The sequence below is a fragment of the Ranitomeya variabilis genome, chromosome 6 (genome assembly GCF_051348905.1).
Source record: "Ranitomeya variabilis isolate aRanVar5 chromosome 6, aRanVar5.hap1, whole genome shotgun sequence".
Taxonomy (NCBI): Eukaryota; Metazoa; Chordata; class Amphibia; order Anura; family Dendrobatidae; genus Ranitomeya; species Ranitomeya variabilis.
This window is the reverse complement of record NC_135237.1, coordinates 51,350,554-51,377,960: the sequence shown is the minus strand read 5'-3', so window position 1 is coordinate 51,377,960 and position 27,407 is coordinate 51,350,554. Positions and strand designations below refer to the sequence as shown.

At 44.8% G+C, this 27,407-nt stretch overlaps 1 protein-coding gene across 1 annotated transcript; it reads right to left on the bottom strand.

Moving 5' to 3' along the window:
- Positions 1–234: 234 nt before the first annotated feature.
- On the bottom strand, positions 235–25,777 carry MTPAP (mitochondrial poly(A) polymerase). Its single transcript, XM_077268471.1, has 9 exons — positions 25,607–25,777; positions 24,166–24,329; positions 22,176–22,394; positions 18,288–18,512; positions 13,342–13,553; positions 7,787–8,013; positions 4,929–5,021; positions 2,646–2,719; positions 235–853 (listed from the first exon to the last, which is right to left on the bottom strand). Exons 1-9 carry the CDS (start codon positions 25,740–25,742, stop codon positions 521–523), a joined length of 1,683 nt encoding a protein of 560 aa, XP_077124586.1. The 5' UTR covers positions 25,743–25,777; the 3' UTR covers positions 235–520.
- Between the last annotated feature and the right edge of the window lie 1,630 nt (positions 25,778–27,407).

Sequence of the window (27,407 nt, the reverse complement as noted above, 5' to 3'; positions counted from 1 at the left end):
GGTCGTAACCATGGATACCTAAACTACTGCAATACCCTGCACATGGGGTAAGTGACATAGCGAATCAGAAGAACTATACTACTTTTTTTACTGGACCTGGTGAGGGTGAGTAACAGTTTATTTTATCATTTTCAATATGGGGGCTAGGATTATGGGAAAACTTAAAACTGTATATTTGTCTCTCGTCCCATAATATATACACTTCCCTCTATCGATAAGAAAGCACAGCAAATATAAAGAATAATAATTTTAATAAATTGACAGTCTCTGTGTTCTTGCTGTACTGTACATGACAAGTTCATGGCAGGGCCGGTGGTCTCCGCTATTAGTGCCCTGTAATTAACGCACCGTCTGCCATCTTGTCTGTTGTAGATGATCCAGTTTTTTATATAAAAATCAGTAAAAGAGCACTTGATGGCTATAAAGTGGGGATTACTTCGGGAGGTGCGCTCGGACAGCGCAGTTCAGGAGAAGTTCCGCTTCGGAGCTGGGCTTTTTCCGATGAAGCCTACAACCATGGTCAGTGCTCCACTTTTCTCTTTCCTGTATTACCATTGTCCTTCAGCGAGTCCAGCAGACTACCGATCCTTTCACTGGCCAATATCTTCTTCTTCCGCCTTGTGGTGGTTTCTCGGTCAGAGCCGTTCATGAGTAATATTGAAGCGAGGCCCCAGGGTTTCACATTTTTTGCAGATTCTCGGACCTGGTCTTGTAAGATGAAGGCGCTCTCCTGAGCGAGGTTCACAAACCTTTGGAGCTGGGGCTGGTTGACATTTTTACTAATGTTTAGTGTCTGTTCGAATGGATTCTGGATGTAGAGAGCAGCGACTTCTGGTTTGTTCTTTTCTAGGCCCTAAAGGACAAAAAAAACAACCAAAAACAGATTAATGAAGATCAATGTCCTCTAACTAAACCAAAATTTGTGCATATAGCTTCAAATGGAGAGGGGCCAATCTATTCGAAACCAAATTTGCTTCTTACGACTGTCGCTTTGGCCTAGAGAAAAAAAGCTGCTACTAGAAAATAATGCCACATTAAATTTGGTCACCAAATAAGTGGGTACAAAAGTAGTCCGTAAATGACAGCACCTTTATGTCTAGAGGCCGCAAGACCGTGCGAGTTACAGCTCAGCCCTCTATGGATAGCAGGGGCGTCAGGCTGTCAGTGACATCTCAGCCCCTATGGAAAGCGGGGACGTCAGATTGTCAGTGCTGTGAGTGACAGCTCAGCTCCCTATGGATATAGCAGGGGCATGTCGGGCTGTCAGTACTGTGAGAGCTCAACCCCTATAGATAGCAGGGGCATGTTGGGCTGTCAGTGACATCTCAGCCCCAATGGAAAGCAGGGACGTCAGGCTGTCAGTGACAGCTCAGCCCCTATGGAAAGCAGGGACGTCAGATTGTCAGTGCTGTGAGTGACAGCTCAGCTCCCTATGGATATAGCAGGGGCATGTCGGGCTGTCAGTACTGTGAGAGCTCAACCCCTATAGATAGCAGGGGCATGTTGGGCTGTCAGTGACATCTCAGCCCCAATGGAAAGCAGGGACGTCAGGCTGTCAGTGACAGCTCAGCCCCTATGGAAAGCAGGGACGTCAGATTGTCAGTGCTGTGAGTTACAGCTCCGCCCCCTATGGATATAGCAGGGGCATGTCGGGCTGTCAGTGCTGTGACAGTTCAGCCCCCTATGGATAGCACGGACGTCAGATTGTCAGTGCTGTGAGTGACAGCTCAGCCCCCTATGGATATAGCTAGGGGAATGTCGGGCTGTCAGTACTGTGAGTGACAGCTCAGCCGCCTATGGATATAGCAGGGGAATGTTGGGCTGTCCGTAACAGCTCAGTTGCCTTATGGATAGCAGGAACGTGTCAGGCTGTCAGTGTAGTTTGGGTTTCCTCCAGGTATTTTCCTTTCCCGATAATTGCCAGGCTAGTTAATTGGCTGGCAATGTTAGGTCATTCTCAATTGTAGCTTCAGTTCAGTGTAGTGTTTACTCTGTATTCTGATCTTTTGTTGCCGGACCTTGGATTTGCCTTTGACATATTCTGACATTAGTTCCAAGACCCCAGACTTTGCCCCTGTTTGTCTTATCCCTTTGTCTTTGACGAACGTTATAGGCTTTTGACCTGGGACCTCTTGATCACTCTGCCTCATGGCTAGTTCATGAGTAGTGAATAGAGATGAGCAAATCTGAACTTAAATGTTATGGGTTCGGGGAGAGTAAAGAGAAAGAAGTACAGGGGAGTAGGGGAAGTAGGGGAGAGGGGAAGATTTTCCAGCTCCAAAGTTCGATTTCCCATTGATTTCAATGGGGTTTGGGTTCAAGTTTGGGAACTGTTCTGGTACTCGAATCAAACTTAGTACTAAAGTTTGGGTACCAGAACCATAACTTCCACAGGTCTGCTCATGCCTAGTAGTGACTAGTGTGACACCTCTATTCTGCTGTGCATGAGGCTGGCAGTTTTCTTCATCAACAACAACAACAACGTGTTGATGGGAGGACTGTAGCATTAGAGCGAGCAACAATCAGCTCAGCATCAGGAAAACCACCTAAGCAAAGGCGATTCTCCTGGTAAGAGTAATCCTTTAAATACTGCAACCCTCCGAGTACCTGCAACGGGATTCAGTTTCCATGCAGAATATACAAACCTTGCGAATATCTATGCAATTGGTTTTGAAGTCAAATTTTCCATAAAACTCCAGGAATTCAATGAGAAGAATATCTACAAAAAAATATAAAAACGCACATTTATCATGATGACCTGGGTTACATAGTTCTAGTAAATCCACAACGTTCACATCTTGTTCTTCCATCGCACATGAATCATTTTCAGCACTAATATCCAGGTAGTAGCCGGGAGGGGAAGAGTGAAAAAGCCTCAGCTCTCTTCACCTTCATGGCAGTACTGATTGCATCTTGGTTAGTAAGAATGGATTCGGACAGCCATGATGTGGTGGCCATACAGGTGAGTCTCACAAAATTAGAATATCAAAAAGTTAATTTATCTCAGTTCTTCAATACAAAAAAGTGAAACTCATTATATAGAGTTATTATTACAAGCAGAGTGATCTATGTCAAGTGTTTATTTCTGTTAATGTCGATGATTATGGCTTACAGCCAATGAAAACCCAAAAGTCATTATCTTAGTAAATTAGAATACTTTATAACACCAGCTTGAAAAATGATTTTAAAATCTGAAATGTTGGCCTACTGAAATGTATGTTCAGTAAACTCACTCAATACTTGGTCGGGGCTCCTTTTGTATCAACTACTGCATCAATGCAGCGTGGCATAGAGGCAATCAGCCTGTGGCACTGCTGAGGTGTTATGGAAGCCCAGGTTGCTTTGATAGCAGCCTTCAGCTCATCTGCATTGTTGGGTCTGGTGTCTCATCTTCCTCTTGACAATACCCCATAGATTCTCTATGGGGTTAAGGTCAGGCACGTTTTCTGGCCAATCAAGCACAGTGATACTGTTGTTTTTAAACCAAGTTTTGGTACTTTTGGCAGTGTGGACAGGTGCCAAGTCCTGTTGGAGAATGAAATTTCCATCTCCAAAAAGCTTGTTGGCAGAGGGAAACATGAAGGGCTCTAAAATTTCCTGGTAGACGGCTGCGCTGACTTTGGTCTTGATAAAACACAGTGGACCTACACCAGCAGATGACATGGCTCCCCAAACCATCACTGATTGTGGAAACTTCACACTAGACCTCAAGCAGCTTGGATTGTGGCCTCTATACTCGTCCTCCAGACTGGGACCTTGATTTCCAAATGAAATGCAAAATTTACTTTCATCTGAAAACAACACCTTGGACCAATGAGCAACAGTCCAGTTCTTTTTCTCTTTGGCCCAGGTAAGACTCTTCTGGCGTTGTCTATTGGTCATGAGTGGCTGACACAAGGAATGTGACACTTGTAGCCCATGTCCTGGATACGTCTGTGTGTGGTGACTCTTGAAGCAATGACTCCAGCAGCAGTCCACTCCTTGTAAGTCTCCCCCAAATTTTTGAATGGCCTTTTCTTAATCCTTTCAAGGCTGCGGTTATCCCGGTTGCTTGTGCACCTTTTTCTATCACACTTTTTCCTTCCACTCAACTTTCCATTAATATGCTTGGATACAGCACTCTGAACAGCCGGCTTCTTTAGCAATGACCTTTGTGGCTTACCCTCCTTGTGGAGTACGTCAATGACTGCCTTCTGGACATCTATCAAGTCAGCAGTCTTCCCCATGATTGTGGAGCTACTGAAACAGACTAAGGGACCTTTTAAAATGCTTAGGAAGCCTTTGCAGGTGTTTTTTGTTAATTATTCTAATTTACTGAGATAATGACTTTTGGGTTTTCATTGACTGTAAGCCATAATCATCAACATTAACAGAAACAAACACTTGAAATAGATCACTCTGTTAGTAATGACTTTATATGACTTTCACTTTTTGTATTGAAGGACAGAAATAAATTAACTTTTTGATGATATTCTAATTTTGTGAGAAGCACCTGTGTGTAGGCTTCAATACCTGCACTTGCTGCAGCTCTACTGAGCCGATGAAATAGTGAGTTATGTCTGCTCTGAAACTGTGGGAGCTATTACTCTAGGAACATAAAGACGCATGACCGTGGTATATGTGGTAGGATTGTGAATTAGTGTGATTCTTACACAAACCCTCCTCCTTCAATCAGAAAGAGCAAGCACTATCCGATAATACCCATTTATGTAGATGGGAATAACCCTTTAACAATGAGGACATAAATTGATGTTTTTCAGGATCATGCATCCCACTAAAGAAGTGCCAGAGAAACCCCTTCAAGTCAGAGCACAGTGTAATGTAGTCATACTACCCCCCAGCGTACTGACGACAGCCCAGGGTGGGGACTGCGATGATGAACGTATGGGCACATCTCTCCAGATGCCTTGCACCCACATCTGACTTACCGAGGGTCTCTGTATTTGCAGTCGGTTTAATTTTGTTAAGATCGCCGACAAACATGCAGTCGTTGCCATCAATGATGCATTTTTCCTTTTTACCTGAAATTAAAATTTTTTAAATCAGAATTTAGTATTACTCCTCCATTAGGGCTGATTAAAGTAAGAGGGAACTGCACCTCCGCGTACCCTCTAACATATCGAACAAACACATTTATGTGGTAACAGCCTTAGGGTACGTTCACACATCGTGTTTATGCCGTGAAAATCAAAGCATTTTATCATCACAGCAAAGTCTCGTGCACACGATGCTTATATTCAGCTGCAGATTCCTTCGTTGCTTTTAAAGCATTTTTCACCTGTTTTCATGAATGGCGAAAACGCATAGAAGTAAAAACTGCATCAAAACGCGTTTTTTTTGCTGCCAGGACATGAGTATTGCAAACACCTCCTTCTTACCCACCTCAATGAATTCTGTAGTGTAGTATATGACACTTATCAAAAAGCGCATAATAAAACAATGGCTAAAAAGATTGACAGAATAGTTGAAACAAAGAATCCACCAATTTTTTTTTTTTTTGCTTCATGTATTCTATCAATCATTTATCCACTGCTTCGATTATGCAGTTTCTGAAAGAAAAAAAAAGCCATGTGTTGTACTACAGAATTAACTGAGGCGAGTAAAGAAGAAACTTCCAGCACTATACGTGCCGTGGTTTCCCTTTGGATTCTTCTGTAACACTCCACAAACATCTAATCGCTGGAGGTCTGTCTGGAGTGGCCGACTGTCAGTAGAACGAGAGAGGAAATTGCTGTGTGGATTTGTTTCCCGTTGGCTTTTTCTTAGATGTTGCATGGTGTAGTGGAGCTGGCAGGAGATAAAGAGGCTTTTTGAGTGCTGCTGTCACCTTCGTCTACTGATTGATAGGGGGCGCTGTGGTCATAACATCAGCTCAACACTGGCACCTTCTTAAAGATGCTTATCATAAAAGAGTATTCACATGAAGAACAGAAAAAGAAAAACCTCTCCCACATGATCCCTCCTGTACCCCAATTTCTGAGACGCTCCGGATACATTTAGATCCAGGTATGAACGATATAAGGGAGATTATTTATAGGACTGGTGAAGTGCTGCTTACTAAATGAGACGTGTCACTGGGTTCATAATGTTTATTGTAGGATTATTTGCGCCTCCTGTTAAGGCTACATCAACTTTTGCACATGCAAAGTTATGCAATTATATATTTTTTTCCTTTTTATTTATTTTTTTTAAGTACCGTATTTTCCGGCGTATAAGACGACTGGGCGTATAAGACGACCCCCCAACTTTACCAGTTAAAATATAAAATCTTCTTAAAAGTCGGGGGTCTTCTTATACACCCTATGTCGTCTTATAGGGCCGGTGAATATGTGCCTTTTGGGGGGGGGGGGGGGGAGTGATCCTGATGACGAGGGGGCGTCTCACAGGAAAGTGAGTATCCCCCATTACCTTATCGTAGCGGTGCAGCGTGGGGGTCTCAGTGCTGGGAGTGGCGGCGGCGGCTGCTGTGCTCTGGTGCGGCGGCTGCTGTGCTCTGGTGCGGCGGCTCCTCTTCTGTGTGGGGCCTCTGTGCTGTGCGGTGGCGGCGGCATATCTTTATCCAGTTGGGGCTCCTCCGGCATCTCCTTAGCCCTGGAGGCCCCGCCGCAACTCCATGAGTGCAATGCAGCGGCCATTTTCCCGGAGGCAGCTCAATAGGTGCGATGCGGTGGCCTCCGGGAAAATGGCCGCTGCTCAGATTCAGATCTCGTCCCGAAATCTCGGGACACGAGATCTGAATCTGAGCAGCGGCCATTTTCCCGGAGGCCACCACATTGCACCGATGGAGTTGCGGCGGGGCCTCCAGGGCTAAGGAGATGCCGGAGGAGCCCCAACTGGATAAAGATACGCCGCTGCCGCCGCCACCCCACAGCACAGAGGCCCCACACAGAAGAGGAGCCGCCGCACCAGAACACAGCCGCTCCCAGCACTGACACCCCCACGCTGCACCGCTAGGATAAGGTAATGGGGATTACTCACTTTCCTGTGAGACGCCCCCTCGTCATCAGGATCACTCCCCCTCCCCACCCACCATATACACCGGCGTACAAGTCGATTCCCGGCGTATAAGACGACCCCCGACTTTTAAGAAGATTTTCGGGGGTTAAAAAGTCGTCTTATACGCCGGAAAATACGGTACATTGAAAGGAAAAAAGGATTGTGTTATTAAAAGCAACAACTCGCACCACAATTAATCAAGCTCTTATACATCTGCCTAGACTAGACACACACAAAAAAAAGTTATGCCTCCTGGAAGAATAGGAGTGAAACAAAACAAAAATAAAACTTAAAAATGGACTGTAGATGCAACGGGCTTAAAAAAAAAAAAAAAAAAAAAAAAAAAGTCCATGAAATTTAACCAGGGTAGGGCAGAGATACACCTTGTAAATTGCATTCCCCTATAAGACACAATGCTTAAGCCCACGTTCACATGTTCAGTATTTGACATCAGTATTTTACAAAAGTCAAAACCAGGAGTGGAACAATCAGAGGAAAGGAATAATAGAAACACGTCACCACTTCTGCATTTATCACCCACTCCTGGTTTTGGTTTACAAATACTGGGGTAAAACACTGACCAAATACTGAATGTGTGAACGTGGTCTAAGAGAAAAAAAAAAGACTCAACGTGGGACACAGACTGGAAGTTTTGGAGCAGATCAATGTCTATGTGAAAAAAAACAGTCATGTTAGTTTAATGCGGATCCAAAAAATAGGATTCCCTTCCTTACAAACCTCCTATAATTTAATTATTTTTCTTTTTTAGAAAAAAAAATTGCTTCCTTACCTGCAAGACTTTTCAGTTGATCAAGTGTTGGAATAATGGGAGGGTTTCTCTTCTGTAAGAAGAATAAGACCATCATTGTGAGGGAGAAATTGGTGATCCACTGTCCAGGAATGGAGCTAGTGATCCCATGGGCACGAGCCCAGCATCTCACAGCAAACACCAGCGCTCGCACCCTGTTGTCCAGGTTACTGTATATGAACAGAAGCTCAGAGCACCGCAGTGCAATTCTAGAACACAAAAAAATGATTTAGTTAAAAAAAAAAATATATATATATTTCTCAAATAACATGATCGGTCCATGCCTGATTGAAATTAGCTTCATATATTTGAGTCACTTTCTAGAATCAGCACCGATAATGAAGAAAGGAAATTCAACTAAATGTATAAATACTGGCTTAAACTTTTACAATTAATCCAGCAGAGGGCGCCAAAAGCTTAGTAATCATTTCCTGTTCCCTACAAAAAGAACTGAAAAATATAAACAAATCCGTACTAGTGAAGCTTACGTTATTGATCAGATTTGTGCATCAAACTCACAAATTTACTTGGTCCGTGACTTTTTTTTTTTGCTTAAAAAAAATTGACACTAGGACCAAAAAAAATGGGTGAAAATCATACCATATTCATGAAAATGGGCCGTTTCATCTAGTATGCCAAAAAAAAATAAAAAATAAAAAATGGAAGACTCAATGAGGCCTAAGTCTGTAGAATATATCCTCAACATATTACTGACAAATCTAGGAAAAAAGTCTGCAGAGCTGTCCTGTCACTGACAAAAGGAGCAGAATGGCACTCGACACCGCAGAGCAACCGTAGATGAGTATATTAACCCCTTAACCCACGGAGATTTTTTTCCTTTTTTTGCTCCCCTCCTTCCCAGAGCCATAACTTTTTTATTTTTCCGTCAATTTGGCCAGGTGAAGGCTTATTTTTTTGCGGGACGAGTTGTACTTTTGAACGACATCATTGGTTTTACCATATCGTGTACTCGAAAACAGGAAAAAATACTCCAAGTGCAGTGAAATTGCAAAAAAGTGCAATCCCGGACTTGTTTTTTGTTTGGCTTTTTTGTTAGGTTCGCTAAATGCTAAAACTGACCTGCCGTTATGATTCTCCAGGTCATTACGAGTTCATAGACACCAAACATGTCTGGGTTATTTGTTATCTAAGTGGTGAAAAAAAATTCCAAACTTTGATAAAAAAAAATAAATTATTATTATTTATTTATATAGCACTATTGATTCTATGGTGCTGTACATGAGAAGGGGTTACATACAAAATACAGATATCACTTACAGTAAGCAAACTAACAATGGTAGACTCATACAGAGGGGCGAGGACCCTGCCCTTGAGGGCTTACATTCTACAGGATGGTGGGGAAGGAGACAATAGGTTGAGGATTGCAGGAGCTCCGGTGTTGGTGAGGCGGTAGCTTCTGTAGTGGTGAAAAGGCAGCGGGGTCAGTGCAGGCTGTAGGCTTTCCTGAAGAGATGGGTTTTCAGGTTCCGTCTGAAGGATCCGAATGTGGTTGATAGTCGGACATATTGGGCAAAGAATTCCAGAGGATGGGGGATATTTTGGAGAAGTCCTGGAGGCGGTTGGGTGAGGAGCGGATAAGTGTAGAGGAGAGAAGGAGGTCTTGGGAGGACCGGATCTTACGTGAGGGAAGATATCGGGAGATTAGTTCAGAGATATATGGAGGAGACAGGTTGTGGATGGCTTTGTAGGTCAGTATTAGTAATTTGAACTGGATACGCTGAGGGAATGGGAGCCAGTGAAGAGATTTACAGAGAGGGGAAGCGGAGGAGTAGCGAGGAGAGAGATGAATTAGTCGGGCAGCAGAGTTAAGGATGGACTGGAAAGGTGCAAGGGTGTTAGCAGGGAGGCCACAGAAAAAGGATGTTGCAGTAGTCAAGGCGGGAGATGATGAGGGCATGCACAAGCATTTTAGTAGATTGACTGTTGAGGAAAGGGCGGATTCTGGAGATATTTTTGAGCTGGAGGTGACAGGAGGTGGAAAGAGTTTGGATGTGTGGTTTGAAGGACAGGGCAGAGTCGAGGGTTACTCCAAGGCAGCGGACTTGCGGTACGGGGAAAGCGTGATGTCGTTAATTGTGATACATAGGTCAGGTGAGGAAGATCTATGAGATGGAGGAAAGATGATGAGTTCAGATTTGTCCACATTGAGTTTGAGGAAGCGAGAGAAGAAGGAGCATATGGCTGACAGACACTCCGGGATTCTAGACAGCAGAGAGGTGATGTCTGGGCCAGAGAGGTAGATCTGAGTGTCATCAGCATAAAGGTGATACTGGAATCCATGGGACTTTATGAGTTGTCCCAGGCCAAGTGTGTAGATTAAGAAGAGTAGGGATCCTAAAACAGAGCCTTGGGGGACTCCAACAGAGAGAGGGTGGGATGAGGAGGTAGTGTGGGAGACGCTGAATGTGCGGTTGGAAAGGTACGAGGAGATCCAGGATAGGGCGAGGTCTTTGATGCCAAAGGAGGAGAGGATCTGTAGTAGGAGGCAGTGATCAACTGTGTCAAAAGCAGAAGACAGGTCTAGAAGGAGGAGTACAGAGTATTGTCCGTTAGCTTTGGCTGTAAGTAGGTCGTTAGTGATTTTGGTCAGGGCTGTCTCAGTTGAGTGATGGGGGTGGAAACCAGATTGTAGATTGTCAAAAAGCAAGTGAGAGGTGGGAGGAAAGTTCAGAGTGGACGTGCTGCTCCAGGAGTTTGGAAGCGAATGGGAGCAGCGATATTGGGCGATAGCTGGACATAGTGGTTGGGTCGAGGGTTGGCCTTTTTAAGGATAGGCGTGATTGTGGCATGTTTGAAAGCAGAAAGGAAGGTGCCAGAAGTTAGTGATAGGTTGAAGAGGTCGGTTAGTGATGGGATAAGTGTGGTGGTGAGGTTGGGGAGGAGGTGGGATGGGGTCAAGCGCACAGGTGGTGAGGTGCGATTTGGAGAGGAGACTATTAAGCCCCCATTCAGTGATGTTGGATAGTGAAGTTATGGGGTTTGGGCATTGGTCTGGTATACAAAGAGGTTGTGGTGGTTGAACAATGAAGACTTGTCTTGTTTGGTCGATCTTATTATTAAAATGTGTGGCAAAGTCCTCAGCAGAGATGAGGGAGGTTGGAGGAGGCAGTGGGGGCAGAGGAGAGAGTTAAAGGTTTTGAATAGCTGTTTGGGGTTGTAGGATAGGGAAGATACGAGGATTTAAAAGCGAGTGTTGCCTCTTTGAATGTTTTCTTCCAATGCCGCTCTGCAACCCAGGACAGTTGCCGGAGCTTTTTAGTGATGTTATTGTGCCAGGGTTGTCTATTGATACGTCACACTCTGCCATGAACAAGAGAGGCGACCATGTCAATAGCTGATGCGAGAGAGGGATTGTAGAAAGCAGTGGCACTGTCTGTGTCGTGGAGTGAGGATATGGATGCCAGTGGTAGGATAGAGTCAGAGTGTGTGGGTGTCTAGGTGTGCGAGGTTCCTGCGTGGGTGCACATGTTGCTGGACATGGGTGACTGGTGAGGAGGACAGGGATGAGAAGGTGAGCAGGTGGTGGTCGGATAGAGGGAGAGGGGAGGTGGTGAAGTTAGAGAGCAGAGACGGGTGGGTGGCTGCGGAGGACCACTGAGTAAGTCCAAAAGATGAAGTAAGGGACAGAAGTTTGGAGGCTGTTGACTGAGGGTTATCAGTGGGGATGTTGAAGTCGCCCATGATGATGGTGGGAATGTCAGCAGAGAGAAAGTGAAGGAGCCAGATGGAGAATTGGTCAATAAAGGCAGTGACTGGGCCTGGAGGTTGGTATATGACGGCCACTTGGAGGATGGAGGGAGAGTAGATGCGGACAGAGTGGACTTCAAAAGAGGGGAGGATAAGGGAGGGTAGAGGTGCGATTGGGTTAAAGCTGCAGTTAGAAGAAAGGAGAAGATCCACTCCTCCACCATGTCTGTTGCCGGGATGAGGGGTGTGGGTGAAGTGGAGGCTGCCGTAACACAGAGCAGCAGGGGAGGTGGTGTTTGCCATGTTTCTGTGAGGCCGAGGAAGGCAAGATTGTGAGAGAGAAAAAGGTCATGAATCACATGAAGCTTATTGCAGATTGAGCGGGCATTCCATAGTGTTCCAGAGAGAGGGAGCAGGGGGGTGGGCATCAGGGGCACGGGTTTTATGTTGGAAAGATTGTGGTAGTTCGTATTAGATAGGGAGCGATAGGAGGGGGTAGTAATTGCGCCATTTTCCGATACCCGTAGCGTCTCCATTTTTCGTGATCTGGGGTTGGGTGAGGGCTTATTTTTTGAGTGCCAAGCTAACGTTTTTAATTATATCATTTTGGTGCAGATATGTTCTTTTGATCGCCCGTTACTACATTTTAATGTAATTCTGGCATTTTGAATGTTTTTCACGCTAAGCCGCCTAGCGATCAGGTTAAAGGTTAATCTTTTTTTTTATTGATAGATCGGGCAATTCTGAAAGCGGCAATATCAAATGTGTATATTTGATTTTTTTTAAATTTTTTTTATTGTTTTATTTTGAATAGGGTATAAAAGGGGGGAGATTTTAAATTTTTTAAAACTTTTTTTTTTTTTTTTTTTTTACTTTTCCCATGCTTCAATAGCCTCCATGGGAGGCAAGAAGATGGCACAGCCTGATTGGCTCTGCTATATAGAGGTGATGCTCAGATCGCTCCTATGTAGCAGAATTACTGTATTGCATCAAAGCCCCATGTCCTGGCTTTGATGCGGGTTCACCGCCGAAGTCTGCATCAAACCAGGGGATCTGCCATGGGACGTACTATTCCGTCCGAAAGCAGAAAGGGGTTAATATACACACCATATTACATGCACATATATACAAGTTTAATTAAAAAAACGTATACAGGGGAGTGCTCTTTTAAATGGCCACAGCTTTATTTTAAAAGAAAAGACACAGAGTTGATTTTTCTTTAAGTTACAGAACTTCAAATAGTTTTTTTTCCTTTGCAATATCGGCCTTTGTGGGAAAAAAAAATAAAAAACAAACTTTTATAAATGAGGTGAAAAAAAAAAATCCTTAATGAAAAGAAAAAAATTTTTTTTCACTTCTCACCTTTACATATTTTGTTATAGGACAAGCCATAGTTAGGATCATTGTGTTGAGGCCAAGACTTTTGTCAAAAACTTGTGGGGCGAAAGGACATTTTGGGGGCATGGTTTGAGCAACGTGTGTACGTGAGTGTCTCATACTCGGTGGACGGGTGCAGGATCCGACCACTAGTTACATGCGCTACTTTGGAAACTGGACCGGACTAGTGAACGGTGTAACGGGTTCCCATACGGGGGACGTGGGAACAATGACCCATGTGCAGTATTAGCACGACGGCTAACATTGGGTCCGTGTCCGGTCCATTCTCCATACAGAAGACAAATTGTAGAAACACGGTCATAGATGAGACATATGTATCCAGCTATCCGGAAACTTTCCTCCCAGTCCTGCATCATTGCACATTCTGAAGGGTTTCTATAAAAGCGCTACAGAATAAATCCATTTTTCATGCAGGTATCAAATGTACTTACTTATTGTCGGCTGTCAGGTCACACTGGAGGCCCGAGGGCTGGTGGGTGAACCGTACTAGAGGGCAGCGGGCGTTGAGAATTTTGTGTACTTCATTACACCCGGGGCCAAAACTGTCTATACATTCACCAATGACGGACAGGATCTTCTGCTGCGCCGTTCTTCCCGAGGAGACGCGCCTCATCCAAAACTCTGCAGTGTAAGTGCCTGTGGTCTGTGGACACATAACAATCCATGAAGCCATCAGGATGTCTCCGCTCTGAGAAGCTGCACAGTGTTCCACCTCCATTCTCAATTATTACATTAGTGAATTCACTCCCACATTCTGGATCCTCATCTGTAAGTTATGCAGAAATCAAGCACAGGCAGCATCTCTCTCTGGAAAGCCCAGGGCGCCTCCATGCACCACCAGCCCTGGCCAATGGCCCCATCACTGCGCTTCAGAATCAGCAGTCAATGAGTCTCCCTGGGTGGAGTTATGGAAAATTGCAGTCAGTTGCCTCTTCTAATCTTATTCTAATCCAGGACAACCCATTTTATTTATCATTTTAATTTGTGGGGATTCGCAGGTTTCTGAGTCGAGACCGGAGGGTATGTATACAGCGGCATGTGAAAGTTTGGGCACCCCTGGTCAAAATTACTGTTACTGTTAACAGTTAAGCAAGTTGATGAAATGATCTCTAAAAGGGCTAAAGTTAAAGATGACACATTTCCTTTGTATTTTAGGCAAAAAAAATATATTTTTTCATATTTTACATTTTAAAAATTACAAAAAAGGAAAATGGGCCACCAATACTTTGGGCACCCTGTATGGTTACTACCTAGTAGCACCCCCTTTTTCAAAGTATCAGAGTTTGTAAACACTTTGTAGCCATTTTCATCCATTCTTCCTTGGAAAATTCCTCCAGTTCTGAGATTCCTGGGGCGTCTTGCATGCTCTGCTATTTTGAGGTCTAGCCACAGATATTCAATGTTGTTCAGTTCAGGGGACTGCGAGGGCCATTATCCATTTGTAGAAGCCATCCTCTATTCAACTTCAGCTTTTTTTTAACAGATGATGTTTTGTTTGAATAAGGAATTTGTTGAAATTTCATTGAATCCATTCTTCCCCTCTACCCATGAAATGTTCCTGGTGCCATTGGCTGCAAACACAACCTCAAGGTATGATTGATCCACTCCAATGCTTAATGGTTAGTGAGATGTTTTCCTAAAATTCGTTGCCATTTTGTCTCCACACATCTCTTTGATCATTGCGTCCAAAGAGTTCTATTTTAAACTCATCGGTCCACAGGACTGGTTTCCAAAATGCTTCAGGCTTGTTTAGATGTTCTTTTGCATACTTCTGAAGTGGAATTTTATGGCGAGGATGCAGGAGAAATTTTCTTCTGATGACTCTTCCATAAAGGCCATATTTGTGCAGGTGTCTCTGAACAGTAGAATAATATAGCACAAATTCAGTGTCTGCTAAGTCTTTATGAAGGTCTTTCGCAGTCAAGCAGGGGTTCCGATTCACCTCTCTAGCAATAATATTAGCAGCTCTCACTGATATTTTGCTTGGTCGTTCAGACCTTTTCTTCACCTCCGCTGACATTTCTTAATTACATTACAAACTGAGGAAAGGACAACTTGAAACTGCTTTGCTATCTTCTTATAGTCTTCTCCTTCTTTGTGGGCCTCCACCATTTTTATTTTCTGAGTGCTAGGCAGCTGCTTAGGCCTCTTTCACACTTGCGTTGGTACGGGTCCGTCGCTATGCGTTGGGCCGACGTACGTTGTGAAATTTCTGCACGATGTGGGCAGCGGATGCAGTTTTTCAACGCATCCACTGCCCATTCTGAAGTCCGGGGAGGAGGAGGCGGAGTATCGGTGGCGCATGCGCGGTAGAAAATGGCGGACGAAAAAACGTTCACTTAAATGTTTTTTTTGTGCCGACGATCCGCCAAAACACGACGGATCCGTTGCACGACGGACGCGACGTGTGGCCATCCGTCGCTAATACAAGTCTATGGGTAAAAAACGCATCCTGCGACCACAATTGCAGGATCCGTTTATTTCCCAAAACGACGGATTGCGACGTACGTCACAAGACGCAAGTGTGAAAGAGGCCTTACAAGAATCCATGGCTGCAGTTTTTTGGCACAAGCTTAGAGGAAGCAGAGTTTTCATAAAGCTGGGAAATTTCCTAACGATGATGGTGAACAAGTCATAACCCTAACAATTCTCCAAGGGTGCCCAAACTTTTGAATAGGCCCATTTTCCTTTTTGCAATTTTAAAAATGCGAAAGATGAAAACAAATTTTTTTGCTTAAAATACAAAGGAAATTTGTCCTCTTTAACTTTAGGCCTTTTATAGATCATTTCATCTTCCACTTGCCTAACTGTTCACAATTACAATAGTTTTGACCAGGGGTGCCCAAACTTTTACATGCCATTGTAAGTTATACACATGCCAAACACAGAACAGCGGCGGAGACTCAGAAGTAGACCATGAGAAAGGGAGCACAAAACCAATTTTTTTTTTAAATAAAATACAGAAAGGGATGAATTATATTTCAAAGGGAACAACCCTTTTTGTCCCCCATGCACATTAGACTAAGGCCAACCAGTTAAGGCCTCTTTCACATTTCCGTCTTTTGCTGTCCGTCGCAATGCATCGTTCTGTGCAAAAAACGCATCCTGCAAAGTTGCCCGCAAGATGCACTTTTTTGCATATAGACTTGTATTACCGACGCATCCCGACGTATGGACACACGTTCCATACGTCGTGCACTGGATGCGTCGGTATTTGGCGGACCGTCGTAGTGAAAAAACGTTCAAGGGAACATTTTTTCGCACATCGGGTAGTGCATTTCCTACCGCGCATGCGCGGCCGGAACTCCGCCCCCTCCTCCCCGGGACTTTAGAATGGGCAGCGGATGCGTTGAAAAACTGCATCCGCTGCCCACGTTGTGCCGAATTTTCCCAACGTCCGTCGGACCCGTCGGACGGGTCCGACGGCAGCCCTCTCACAGTCGGACGGGTCCGACGGCAGCCCTCTCACAGTCGGACGGGTCCGACGGCAGCCCTCTCACAGTCGGACGGGTCCGACGGCAGCCCTCTCACAGTCGGACGGGTCCGACGGCAGCCCTCTCACAGTCGGACGGGTCCGACGGCAGCCCTCTCACAGTCGGACGGGTCCGACGGCAGCCCTCTCACAGTCGGACGGGTCCGACGGCAGCCCTCTCACAGTCGGACGGGTCCGACGGCAGCCCTCTCACAGTCGGACGAGTCCGACGGCAGCCCTCTCACAGTCGGACGAGTCCGACGGCAGCCCTCTCACAGTCGGACGAGTCCGACGGCAGCCCTCTCACAGTCGGACGAGTCCGACGGCAGCCCTCTCACAGTCGGACGAGTCCGACGGCAGCCCTCTCACAGTCGGACGAGTCCGACGGCAGCCCTCTCACAGTCGGACGAGTCCGACGGCAGCCCTCTCACAGTCGGACGAGTCCGACGGCAGCCCTCTCACAGTCGGACGAGTCCGACGGCAGCCCTCTCACAGTCGGACGAGTCCGACGGCAGCCCTCTCACAGTCAGACGAGTCCTATGGCCGACCGATGGTCATTTAATGGCCCATTTAGACGGAGTGATCAGAATTCAATGAGTACAGAACACTTTGCCAATTACTGATTTGTCTAAGTAGGCCTTTAAAAAGAAAAAAAAATACTTTTAGGAATGTAAACTATGGACAGTATTCGGTTTTACACTGCATGTGAGACACAGAAGTAAGGCTAATATTTCTTCTTCAATTATGTAATTATGCGCAATTAGGTCATTTTACACATGCTAGAATTAATAGAGGTCTGTCCTGGAGGGAAAACATTTGTATTTTCTATACAGGATGATGCGTCTGGGCTCAAGTAATCTTTAGAGATAAAGCAAAGACTGAAATCTTTGAAGTGGTTTACTGCCATGTTAATAGAAAGCTTATGGGTAGGGTATGCTAACAATACCTAATCAGTGGGGGTCAAACTGTGGAACCACACATTGTTATATCATTACTGGGAAAACAGGGCGTCCTTAAGGTACCGTTACACTAAACGACTTATTAACGATCACGACCAGCGATACGACCTGGCCGTGATCGTTGGTAAGTCGTTGTGTGGTCACTGGGAGCTGTCACACAGACAGCTCTCTCCAGCGACCAACGATCAGGGGAACGACTTCGGCATCGTTGAAACTGTCTTCAACGATGCCGAAGTCCCCCTGCAGCACCCGGGTAACCAGGGTAAACATCGGGTTACTAAGTGCAGGGCCGCGCTTAGTAACTCGATATTTACCCTGGTTACCATTGTAAAGGTTAAAAAAAAAAAAAAACAGTACATACTCACATTCTGATGTCTGTCACGTCCCCCGGCGTCCACAGGGTTGACTGTGTCAGGGCCGGCCGTAAAGCATTTACCCTGGTTACAAGTGAACACATCACTGGATCGGCGTCACACACGCCGATCCAGCGATGACAGCAGGTGATCAGCGACCAAAAAAAGGTCCTGATCATTCCCATCGACCAACGATCTCCCAGCAGGGGCCTGATCGTTGGTCGCTGTCACCAAAAGCGTTGCAACGATATCGTCATGTGTGACTCAGCCTTTACAGTGTGACATTGCCAGCACCCCCCCCGCTGTACAGGGGAACTGCAACAAAGTTCCATCAATTGTATGGGTAGTGTTGTAACTACAAGAACAGGAGGAGCTTGGAGAAAAGAGGACGTTTCCACACACACACATTATATATTGGGTTTTTTTTGGATAGCCCATAAATAGCACCCTTGTCCCCGGACTATGTCCTGAGATTGCAACACACACACACACACACAAGTTATTTACTTGCTGGCTGCGGTATAACAAGCTTACTGCACAGAAACAGTCACTCGCCACAACCAGACATTGATTTCCTACGTCCACCATCTTACCTTTCCAGATTTGTATCCTTTTATATCTTCCAAATTTAAAAACAAGTCCAAATCACAGCCCATTTTTCCAAATGAATTTACACTGGACCCATAGAGATGCACAGTGGCTTCAGGGAAGTAAGCGGTGGCGATGTCGCTTATCAGAGAACTGACCAAATAGCGGAGTCTGATGCTTTCCTCTGTTAACTGGAGCTCGTCTAGGAGCATCTGTGCCTGGTCTTCTATCTGATTGACAAGAAAGGAGACAGAAAAGTTAGCAAGCAAGAAAAAAAAAAAATTTATATACGTACTGAGGCTAGCTGAGCCAGATACATCATCTAGAGACATCAGAGGGGTTATCCGGAACTTATTATTTTTGTATATGGGGCTAAGAATTAACAGGCAGGTAGCTGCTAACTACCTGGCTATTCTCCACGTTGACAATATCTGCCGGCTCAGGAAGCGATTCTCCTACTTCATTTCATCTTTCGTTAACAGAGGAAGCTCTTCCTCTTCGTTCTGTCGATGGGGAGTCACAGAAGAGGTTATGCCGATTGACAGCCAGCTCACTGCAGTTTGGCAGCGGGGAGCTATCTGTTTACTTGCATTACATTGGCAGAGATGCTCATCAACAGAGCACAGCAAAAGAAAAGATGCTGCTCTGTTGACGTGATGGCGGCAGAGATTGGAGCCAGGTTGAACAACAACCTGCCTGTTAGTTTTGTTTATGAGGCAAAGAACTAATAAAAGTCCCGGATAACCCCTTTTAGATCAGTGCAGCTGCTACTGGTACTGCTGCAGCTGAACACTATGTTTGCCATATAAGCAGGGAAAACTTCCCAGTGAATATATCAGACATAGCCTTAAAATTCCCGGTCACTATAAAGAGGCCAAAGACTATCCTTATTGCCTATATGGGGCCACAATACCTTTTTCTCTATCAGGAGAAAGTGTAGCAAAATACACTTTTCCATAAAGCAGCCATTGCAAAAACACTGCATACTTGTAGACATTGTCTTGACACCTACCTCCAACAAGAGTGTCAAATGCATTGTGTACAGGAGTGAAAAAAAAAACAACTTAATGGTCAGCTTTATAAATGTCCCCTGCAGGGTTGTGGAGTCAGTAAGCCAAACCACGGATTCCACAGTACTGGTCACCACTGAGCATGTACATAAAGTGCAGCACAGATTCATCTCAACTATGACCCCACAGCACTGGTCACTACTGAGCATGTACATAAAGTGCAGCACAGATTCATCTCAACTACGACTCCACAGCACTGCCTCACTACTGAGCATGTACATAAAGTGCAGCACAGATTCATCTCAACTACGACCCTACAGCACTGGTCACTACTGAGCATGTACATAAAGTACAGCACAGATTCATCTCAACTACGACTCCACAGCACTGCCTCACTACTGAGCATGTACATAAAGTGCAGCACAGATTCATCTCAACTACGACCCTACAGCACTGGTCACTACTGAGCATGTACATAAAGTACAGCACAGATTCATCTCAACTACGACTCCACAGCACTGCCTCACTACTGAGCATGTACATAAAGTGCAACACAGATTCATCTCAACTAAAAGCCCAGATAATTACCATATATACTCGAGTATAAGCCGAGATTTTCAGCCCAAATTTTTGGTCTGAAAGTGCCCCTCTCGGCTTATACTCGAGTCATGGTCGGCGGCGGGGTCGGCGGGTGAGGGGGAGAGAGGACTGTCGCATACTCACCTGCTCCTGGCGCTCCTAATGCTGTACCAGCCTGTCCCATGGTCTCCTGCGCTGCAGCTCTTCCTCTATTCGGTGGTCATGTGGTACCGCTCATTAAAGTAATGAATATGGACTCCACTCCCATAGGGGCAGAGTCGCATATTCATTACTGTAATGAGCGGTACCAGTGACCGCTCATTACAGAAAGAAGCTGTGGTACCATGGGACAGGCAGGGACAGCGTCAGGAGCAGGTGAGTATTTCATATTCACCTGTCCGTGTTCCATCCGCCGGGCGCCGCTCCGTCTTCCCGTCCTCTTGCTGTGACTGTGCAGGTCAGGGGGCGCGATGACGTATGAGTGTGCGCGCCGCCCTCTGTCTGAACAGTTAGTGCGGAGAGACGGGACGCCGAGGAGCAGCGGGCAGCGATGAGAGGTGAGTATTTAATTTTTTTTTATTGCAGCAGCATTACATGTGGCACAATGCTGTATGGAGCGTCTATGGGGCCATAAAGAACTGCATGGAGCATTATATGGAGCATCAATGGGGCCATAACTGCATGGAGCATTATATGAGACATTATATGGGGCCATAACTGCATGGAGCATTATATGGGGCATTATATGGGGCCATAACTGCATGGAGCATTATATGGGGCATTATATGGGGCCATAACTGCATGGAGAATTATATGTGGTATCTATGGGGCCATAACTGCATGAAGCATTATATGGGACATTATATGGGGCCATAACTGCATGGAGCATTATATGGGGCATCTATGGGGCCATAACTGCATGGAGCATTATATGGAGCATCAATGGGGCCATAAGGAACTGCATGGAGCATTATATGGGACATTATATGGGGCTATAACTGCATGGAGCATTATATGGGGCATTATATGGGGCCATAACTGCATGGAGCATTATATGGGGCATTATATGGGGCTATAACTGCTTGGAGCATTATATGGGGCATCTATGGGGCCATAACTGCATGGAGCATTATATGGGGCATCTATGGGGCCATAAAGAACTGCATGGAGTATTATATGGGGCATCTATGGGGCCATAAAGAACTGCATGGAGCATTATATGGGGCATCTATGGGGCCATAAAGAACTGCATGGAGCATTATATGGGGCTCCTGATTCAATATGGATATTCAAAAACACTTAACATACTGATGTCTCAATTAATTTTACTCTTATTGGTATCCATTTTTATTTTTTAAATTTGACTCGAGTCAATAAGTTTTCCCAGTTTTTTGTTGCAAAATTAGGGGGTCGGCTTATACTCGGGTCGGCTTATACTCGAGTATATACGGTAGATCATGAACAGAACAGACATTTATAGGACATTTCATATCTTTCCCAATTTATTATGAAAACATTTACAGCACGTCCTACATTATACTACTGCACCAATATATTATATATTTTAGGAGTCAGAGTCACTCCATTTTATACAGATTCCAACTCCGACTCCACCAAACTGGACCTCGACTCCATAGCCCTGGTCCCCTGGCATCTCATACGTTCTCTCAGCTACAATCTTTTTTTAAGTATCTGATAGCTCTATTAGGTTTGCATTCATCATAATTCTGGAACGTGTTTTCTTACAACTCTTCTTTCTATCTTGCCGCTGTGAGGCCACATTCACATGTTCAGTATTTGTTGAGGTTTTTTTTACCTTAGTATTTGTAAGCAAAAAAACAGGAGTGGAACTATCAGAGGAAAAGTATAATAGAAACACGTCACCACTTCTGTATTTTTCACCCACTCCTGGTTTTGGCTTACAAATATTGAGGCAAAAACTCACCAAATGCGCAACGTGTGCACAAGGCATTATTCCTCCTTGAACTGAATGAATAAATTAATTAACTATTGGGTGTCATCATTTCCTTACACTGTGTCCCAACATGTTCTGCCACTGTCAGCAGTGTGTCAGAGCGTTTAAAGACTGCATAAAACTGATAAAAGGAATAGTTATACCCATTTTTTTTTTTTACATTTCCAGGAACAATAACTGAGGAACAGCAGGTAGATATTGCAAACCAGGATGACTTTTTTTTATGGCTCTTAAATATAGAAACCTTGTCCTGCTGTCTTTGTCTTTTGCATTACTTCCTCAGATGAATCATTAGAACGCAGAACGAGGTTTAAGCATTTTCAACTTACGTTCTCGGCGGTGGATAATTTCTCTATTAGATTGTTCATGGGCAGAGAGGTCTGTGGCCAACACTTTGGAAACTGCTGGCCCACATTTGCAGTCTTTACTTTGATATATCTGGATTTATACGGCACTACATATACATCCTCATCGTTAGGGATCTTAGTTCCGGATAGGAGTGATTCTATGCTTTGTAGATCCACAAACTCCACAACTGCGTGCGTGCCCTAGAAGAAAACACAAGGCAGAAACACACGGTGCTGTGAGAACAGTATGAAGAATACAGGAGAGACCAATGGCACAGAAAGTGTGATGGGGGGGCCAGAAGTAGTTGTATATTGGAGTTGAGGGTCTCTGTATTCTGCTGCTCAGATTGAGTGGCAGAAAAGTGGTAATAGTTTCCCTGGTAGCTCAGTGGTTAGCGCTGGGATCTAATCACACCAAGGACGACATCTGTTCTCCCCATGTTTCCTCTGGATTTATCCCACTCTCGAAAGACATACGGATAGGGAACTTAGATAGTGAGTCTCAATGGGGACAGTGATAATGAGGTCTATAAAGCTCTGCAGAATTAATGGTTCTATATAAGCAACGTATAATGAACTTGTGGTGACCTCCACCATCAGCAGACAGCAGCTGCTATCAGCCATTGCAGCAGTAAACCCTTAGATGCCGCAGTCCATAGAGCCAACATCATACAAGCAATTAGAAGCCGCCTGTCACCACCCCTTTTAATAAGGGGTAAAGCATACAAAACTATATATATTTGGTATTGCTGTCCATAATCACTTGGGTCACACGACTGTATGTTCTAAAAACTGGTCTGATTATGCAAACTGCACTCTTATCAGACTCTCGGACGTGGAGAATTAAAAAAAAAAAAAGTTTGACCATCTTCTCCATTCAGTCTGTGAGAAAATTGGACCGCACTAGGATATCATCTGATGTTTTCCACGGATCCATGGACATGAATGGGGAAGTGCCATCCGATTGTCGGAGGCAAATTGAGCATGCTGCGCAGCTCCAAAGAATAACAATGGGGACGAGTGCTTTCTGACAAAACCACGGATGGCACTCGTAAGAGTTATACGGTCATCTGTACGAGCCCTAAGTAGCGGGATAAAGTTAACATGTAATTTTAACTGCACAGTGATCACTGTACAGTACACCCACAACTTTCCCAAAAAGATTTCGATCCACAATTTCCTGTTTTCTGATATATTATAAGTTAAATTACCATATTTTTCTAACTATAACGGGAAGTTTTTTTCACCAAAATTTTGGGTGGAATATGGGGGTGCATCTAGTAGTCCAACTGTAGCTTAGTGTGGGAGGGGTCTGCAGCGGCAGAAGTCGGGCGACGCAGTGGTCCCTGGGCTGGGAGTAGGGGGGTGATCAGAGGTACAACGCTGCAGGCAATGCTGTGAAATTCAGTCTGGCAGCAAGGGGCGTTTGGCTTTTTGAAAAAGCCCAGAGCTCCTGCACTGCCATGGTTTCAATGTAATGGACTCCACGAAAATGGCCACTGTAGGCGGCACATGCGCAGATTGAATTCTCAGCCGAGTAAAACGGCACACCCTCGTCTACCAGCCCGGGATGGGACCCGAATCACCTCCTTTGTTCCCGCACCGCCATCCCCGGTAAGCTGGATTTGGACTGTAAAATGAACCCCCATTTGACGCATTACATTTTTCCCCATTTTCGTCTTATGGTCCGCTGCATCTTATAGTCCGTAAAATACGGTAAGCTACAAAAATACCATAACTCTTTCCAGCAAACAACGAGCCCTCAAATGACTTAGTTGATAGAAAAATAAAAAATGATGACTCTTGGAAGTTGAGAATGAAAAAAAAAACAAAACAAAACTTGATGGTAGCAAGAAGTGAATAACACTGGGGCGTATTCACGGGCCATGCTCTGTGATGCCCATCTTCTATTTCACGGGTCATTATTATTAGACTACAGAAAATCAGTGACGACCATGGAACTGATACTTACATTGCTGTCAAAGAAGAAGTGGCTGGCCACCTCCCCGTGCTGTGCCAGATACCGCAGGAACTTGGTTTCGTGGATCTTGGGTGGGCAGCTGATCAATACTGAATGCTTGGCTTGTTCATGTCGTACGTTCTGCACATCTGAAAAGTTGGTTTTTATGATGTGATCTGTGAACAGAAAAAGGGTCATCAACAAGACGGATCAAGTGCATGCAGTGGTGCACAACAGAAATCACTCTGCAGACTCTCCTCTGCATGAACCCCATCATCCAATGTATGCGAGCCGAACTCAAGCCGCAGAAGCACGCGGTCACATGGAGCGTCCGCGGTACAGGCTATATGAATATTGTTCCCTTTAAGAGGAATATACCCCAAATGACCAAAGGTGCACATCCTCACTCTTGCGCCCGGTGCACATCAAAAACGTATACCTGTGTTTTATGCACTGCTTTTAATGGGTGAAAAACGCTGAAAGAAGTGACATGCTTAATTCGGCAAAACCTCAGATTTTGCACAAAACACTGAGGACAAAAAAAAAACAAGCTGTGTGCATGAGATTTCTGAAATCTCATACACTTCAATCCGCAGCAAATAAGCCATGTGGAAACATAGCCTAATGGTTACCTTTCAATACACAAAATAACCAAAATTGTATTTATTGTAGACGATCAGTTTAAAGAATGTTCATAATCCATCTCGAGCGCCCGTAGTGTCACAAGTCAATAATGGGGTGGCCAGGGCGTCACAGAGCGATGATCTCTGCAGCTGGTCGCACCCTATAGATGTCAATGGATGGTGGTGAACGTGGGTAATATTCCACACACGCCTCCCAAAAAAAGAGTGAAAGCACACCATGCTGTTCTGCAGCACTCAGTCACCCATTTTAGTGCCATACGTGATGCAGGGAGGCGCCACGTCTGAGGCAGGGCATCTACTTGTGACTCCATGTGATGCAGGGAGGCGCCACGTCTGAGGCAGGGCATCTACTTGTGACTCCATGTGATGCAGGGAGGCGCCACGTCTGAGGCAGGGCATCTACTTGTGACTCCATGTGATGCAGGGAGGCGCCACGTCTGAGGCAGGGCATCTACTTGTGACTCCATGTGATGCAGGGGGACCGTTCCTCTGTTATTCCTCTTGGAAGTGTTTAACCTTCGAACTAGGTGTTACTATTGTATACAGTCAGCGTGTGGGGGCAGCATTGTTAAAGGGGGTGGTAATGCCCAGTTATCAATTAATTTGCAGATTTCCAGGCGGAATAACTGAGGAAGCAGGCAAGACAGCCTATGAAGACTGCAGAGTGGTAGAGGCACTACATATCCCAGCAGCTTCGCACCAGTCTACGTGACAGGACACCACACGTGTGACGGCAGCAGTGACCTCCACAGTGACCAGGGCGGGAGGTGCGACAGCTACTGCTGGGAAACACGGAGGGGAGGCCTCACCTGCCTTCTCCGCCTCCAGCGGCCGCTGCTTCCTCCCGGCGGTGGTGCTCAGGGCCCGGCCGGCGGCCCTCAGCACACAATTCAACCTAATGCGGCTCACCATGACACTGCCGGCCGGGGACGCCCTTCTGCGCATGTGTCAGAAAGACCTACGGCATCCCAGGTGGCCCAAAATGCTTCAGAAATCTGCCATGCGCTTTCCAGATGAAAAGTGAATGAAAGTGAAAGATTTTTATTTTCTGACAGGATTTTACATCCAAAACTGTTTACTTCTATCTGACATAAGGGTTTTATTTCCATTTTTCCCCATAAAGTAATTTAATAAAAAGAAGTCATTAACCCTTTACCCCTATGGGTGGTTTGCACATTAATGACCGGGCCAATGTTTACAATTCTGACCACTGTCCATTTATGAGGTTATAACTCTGGAACGCTTCAACGGATCCTGGTGATTCTGACATTGTTTACTCGTGACATATTGTACTTCATGATAGTGGTTAAATTTCGTTGATATTACCTGCGTTTATTTGTGAAAAAAAAACGGAAATTTGGAGAAAATTTAGAAAATTTAGCAATTTTCCAACTTTGAATTTTCATGCCCTTAAATCAGAGAAATGTCACACAAAATACTTAATAGGTAACATTTCCCACATGTCTACTTTACATCAGTACAATTTTGGAACCAACATTTTTTTTTGTTAGGGAGTTATAAGGGTTAAAAGTTGACCAGCAATTTCTCATTTTTACAAAGCCATTTTTTTTTAGGGACCACATCTCATTTGAAGTCACTTTGAGGGGTCTATATGACAGAAAATACCCAAGTGTGACACCATTCTAAAAACTGCACCCCTCAAGGTGCTCAAAACCACATTCAAGAAGTTTATTAACCCTTCAGGTGTTTCACAGGAATTTTCGGAATGTTTATAACAAAAAATGAACATTTAACTTTTTTTCACAAAAAATTTACTTCAGCTCCAATTTGGTTTATTTTACCAAGGGTAACAGGAGAAAATGGACCCCAAAAAATGTCGTACAATTTGTTCTGAGTACGCTGATACCCCATATGTGAGGGTAAACCACTGTTTGGGTGAATGGCAGAGCTCGGAAGGGAAGGAGCGCCGTTTGACTTTTCAATGCAAAATTGGCTGGTATTGAGATCGGACGCCATGTCATGTTTGGAGAGCCCCTAATGTGCCTAATCATTGAAACCCCCCAATTCTAACTGAAACCCTAACCCAAACACACCCCTAACCCGAACACGCCCCTAACCCTAATCCCAACCATACCCCTAACCCCAACACACCCCTAACCCTAATCCCAACCATAACCCTAACCACACCCCATAACCCTGACACACCCCTAGCCCTAATCCCAACCGTAAATGTAATCCAAACCCTATCCCTAACTTTAGCCCCATCCCTAACTTTAGCCCCATCCCTAACTTTAGCCCCATCTCTATCTTTAGCCCCAACCCTAACCCAAACTTTAGCCCTGACCCTAACTTTAGCCCCAACCCTAACCCTAATGGGAAAATGGAAATACATTTTTTTTATTTTATTATTTTTCCATAACTAAGGGGGTGATGAAGGGGGGTTTGATTTACTATTTATAGCGGGTTTTTTAGCGGATTTTTATGATTGGCAGCTGTCACACACTAAAAGACGCTTTTTATTGCAAAAAATTGTTTTTGCGTCTCCACATTTTGAGAGCTATAATTTTTCCATATTTTGGTCCACAGAGTCTTGTGAGCTCTTGTTTTTTGCAGGATGAGTTTACGTTACGTTTTTATTGGTACCATTTT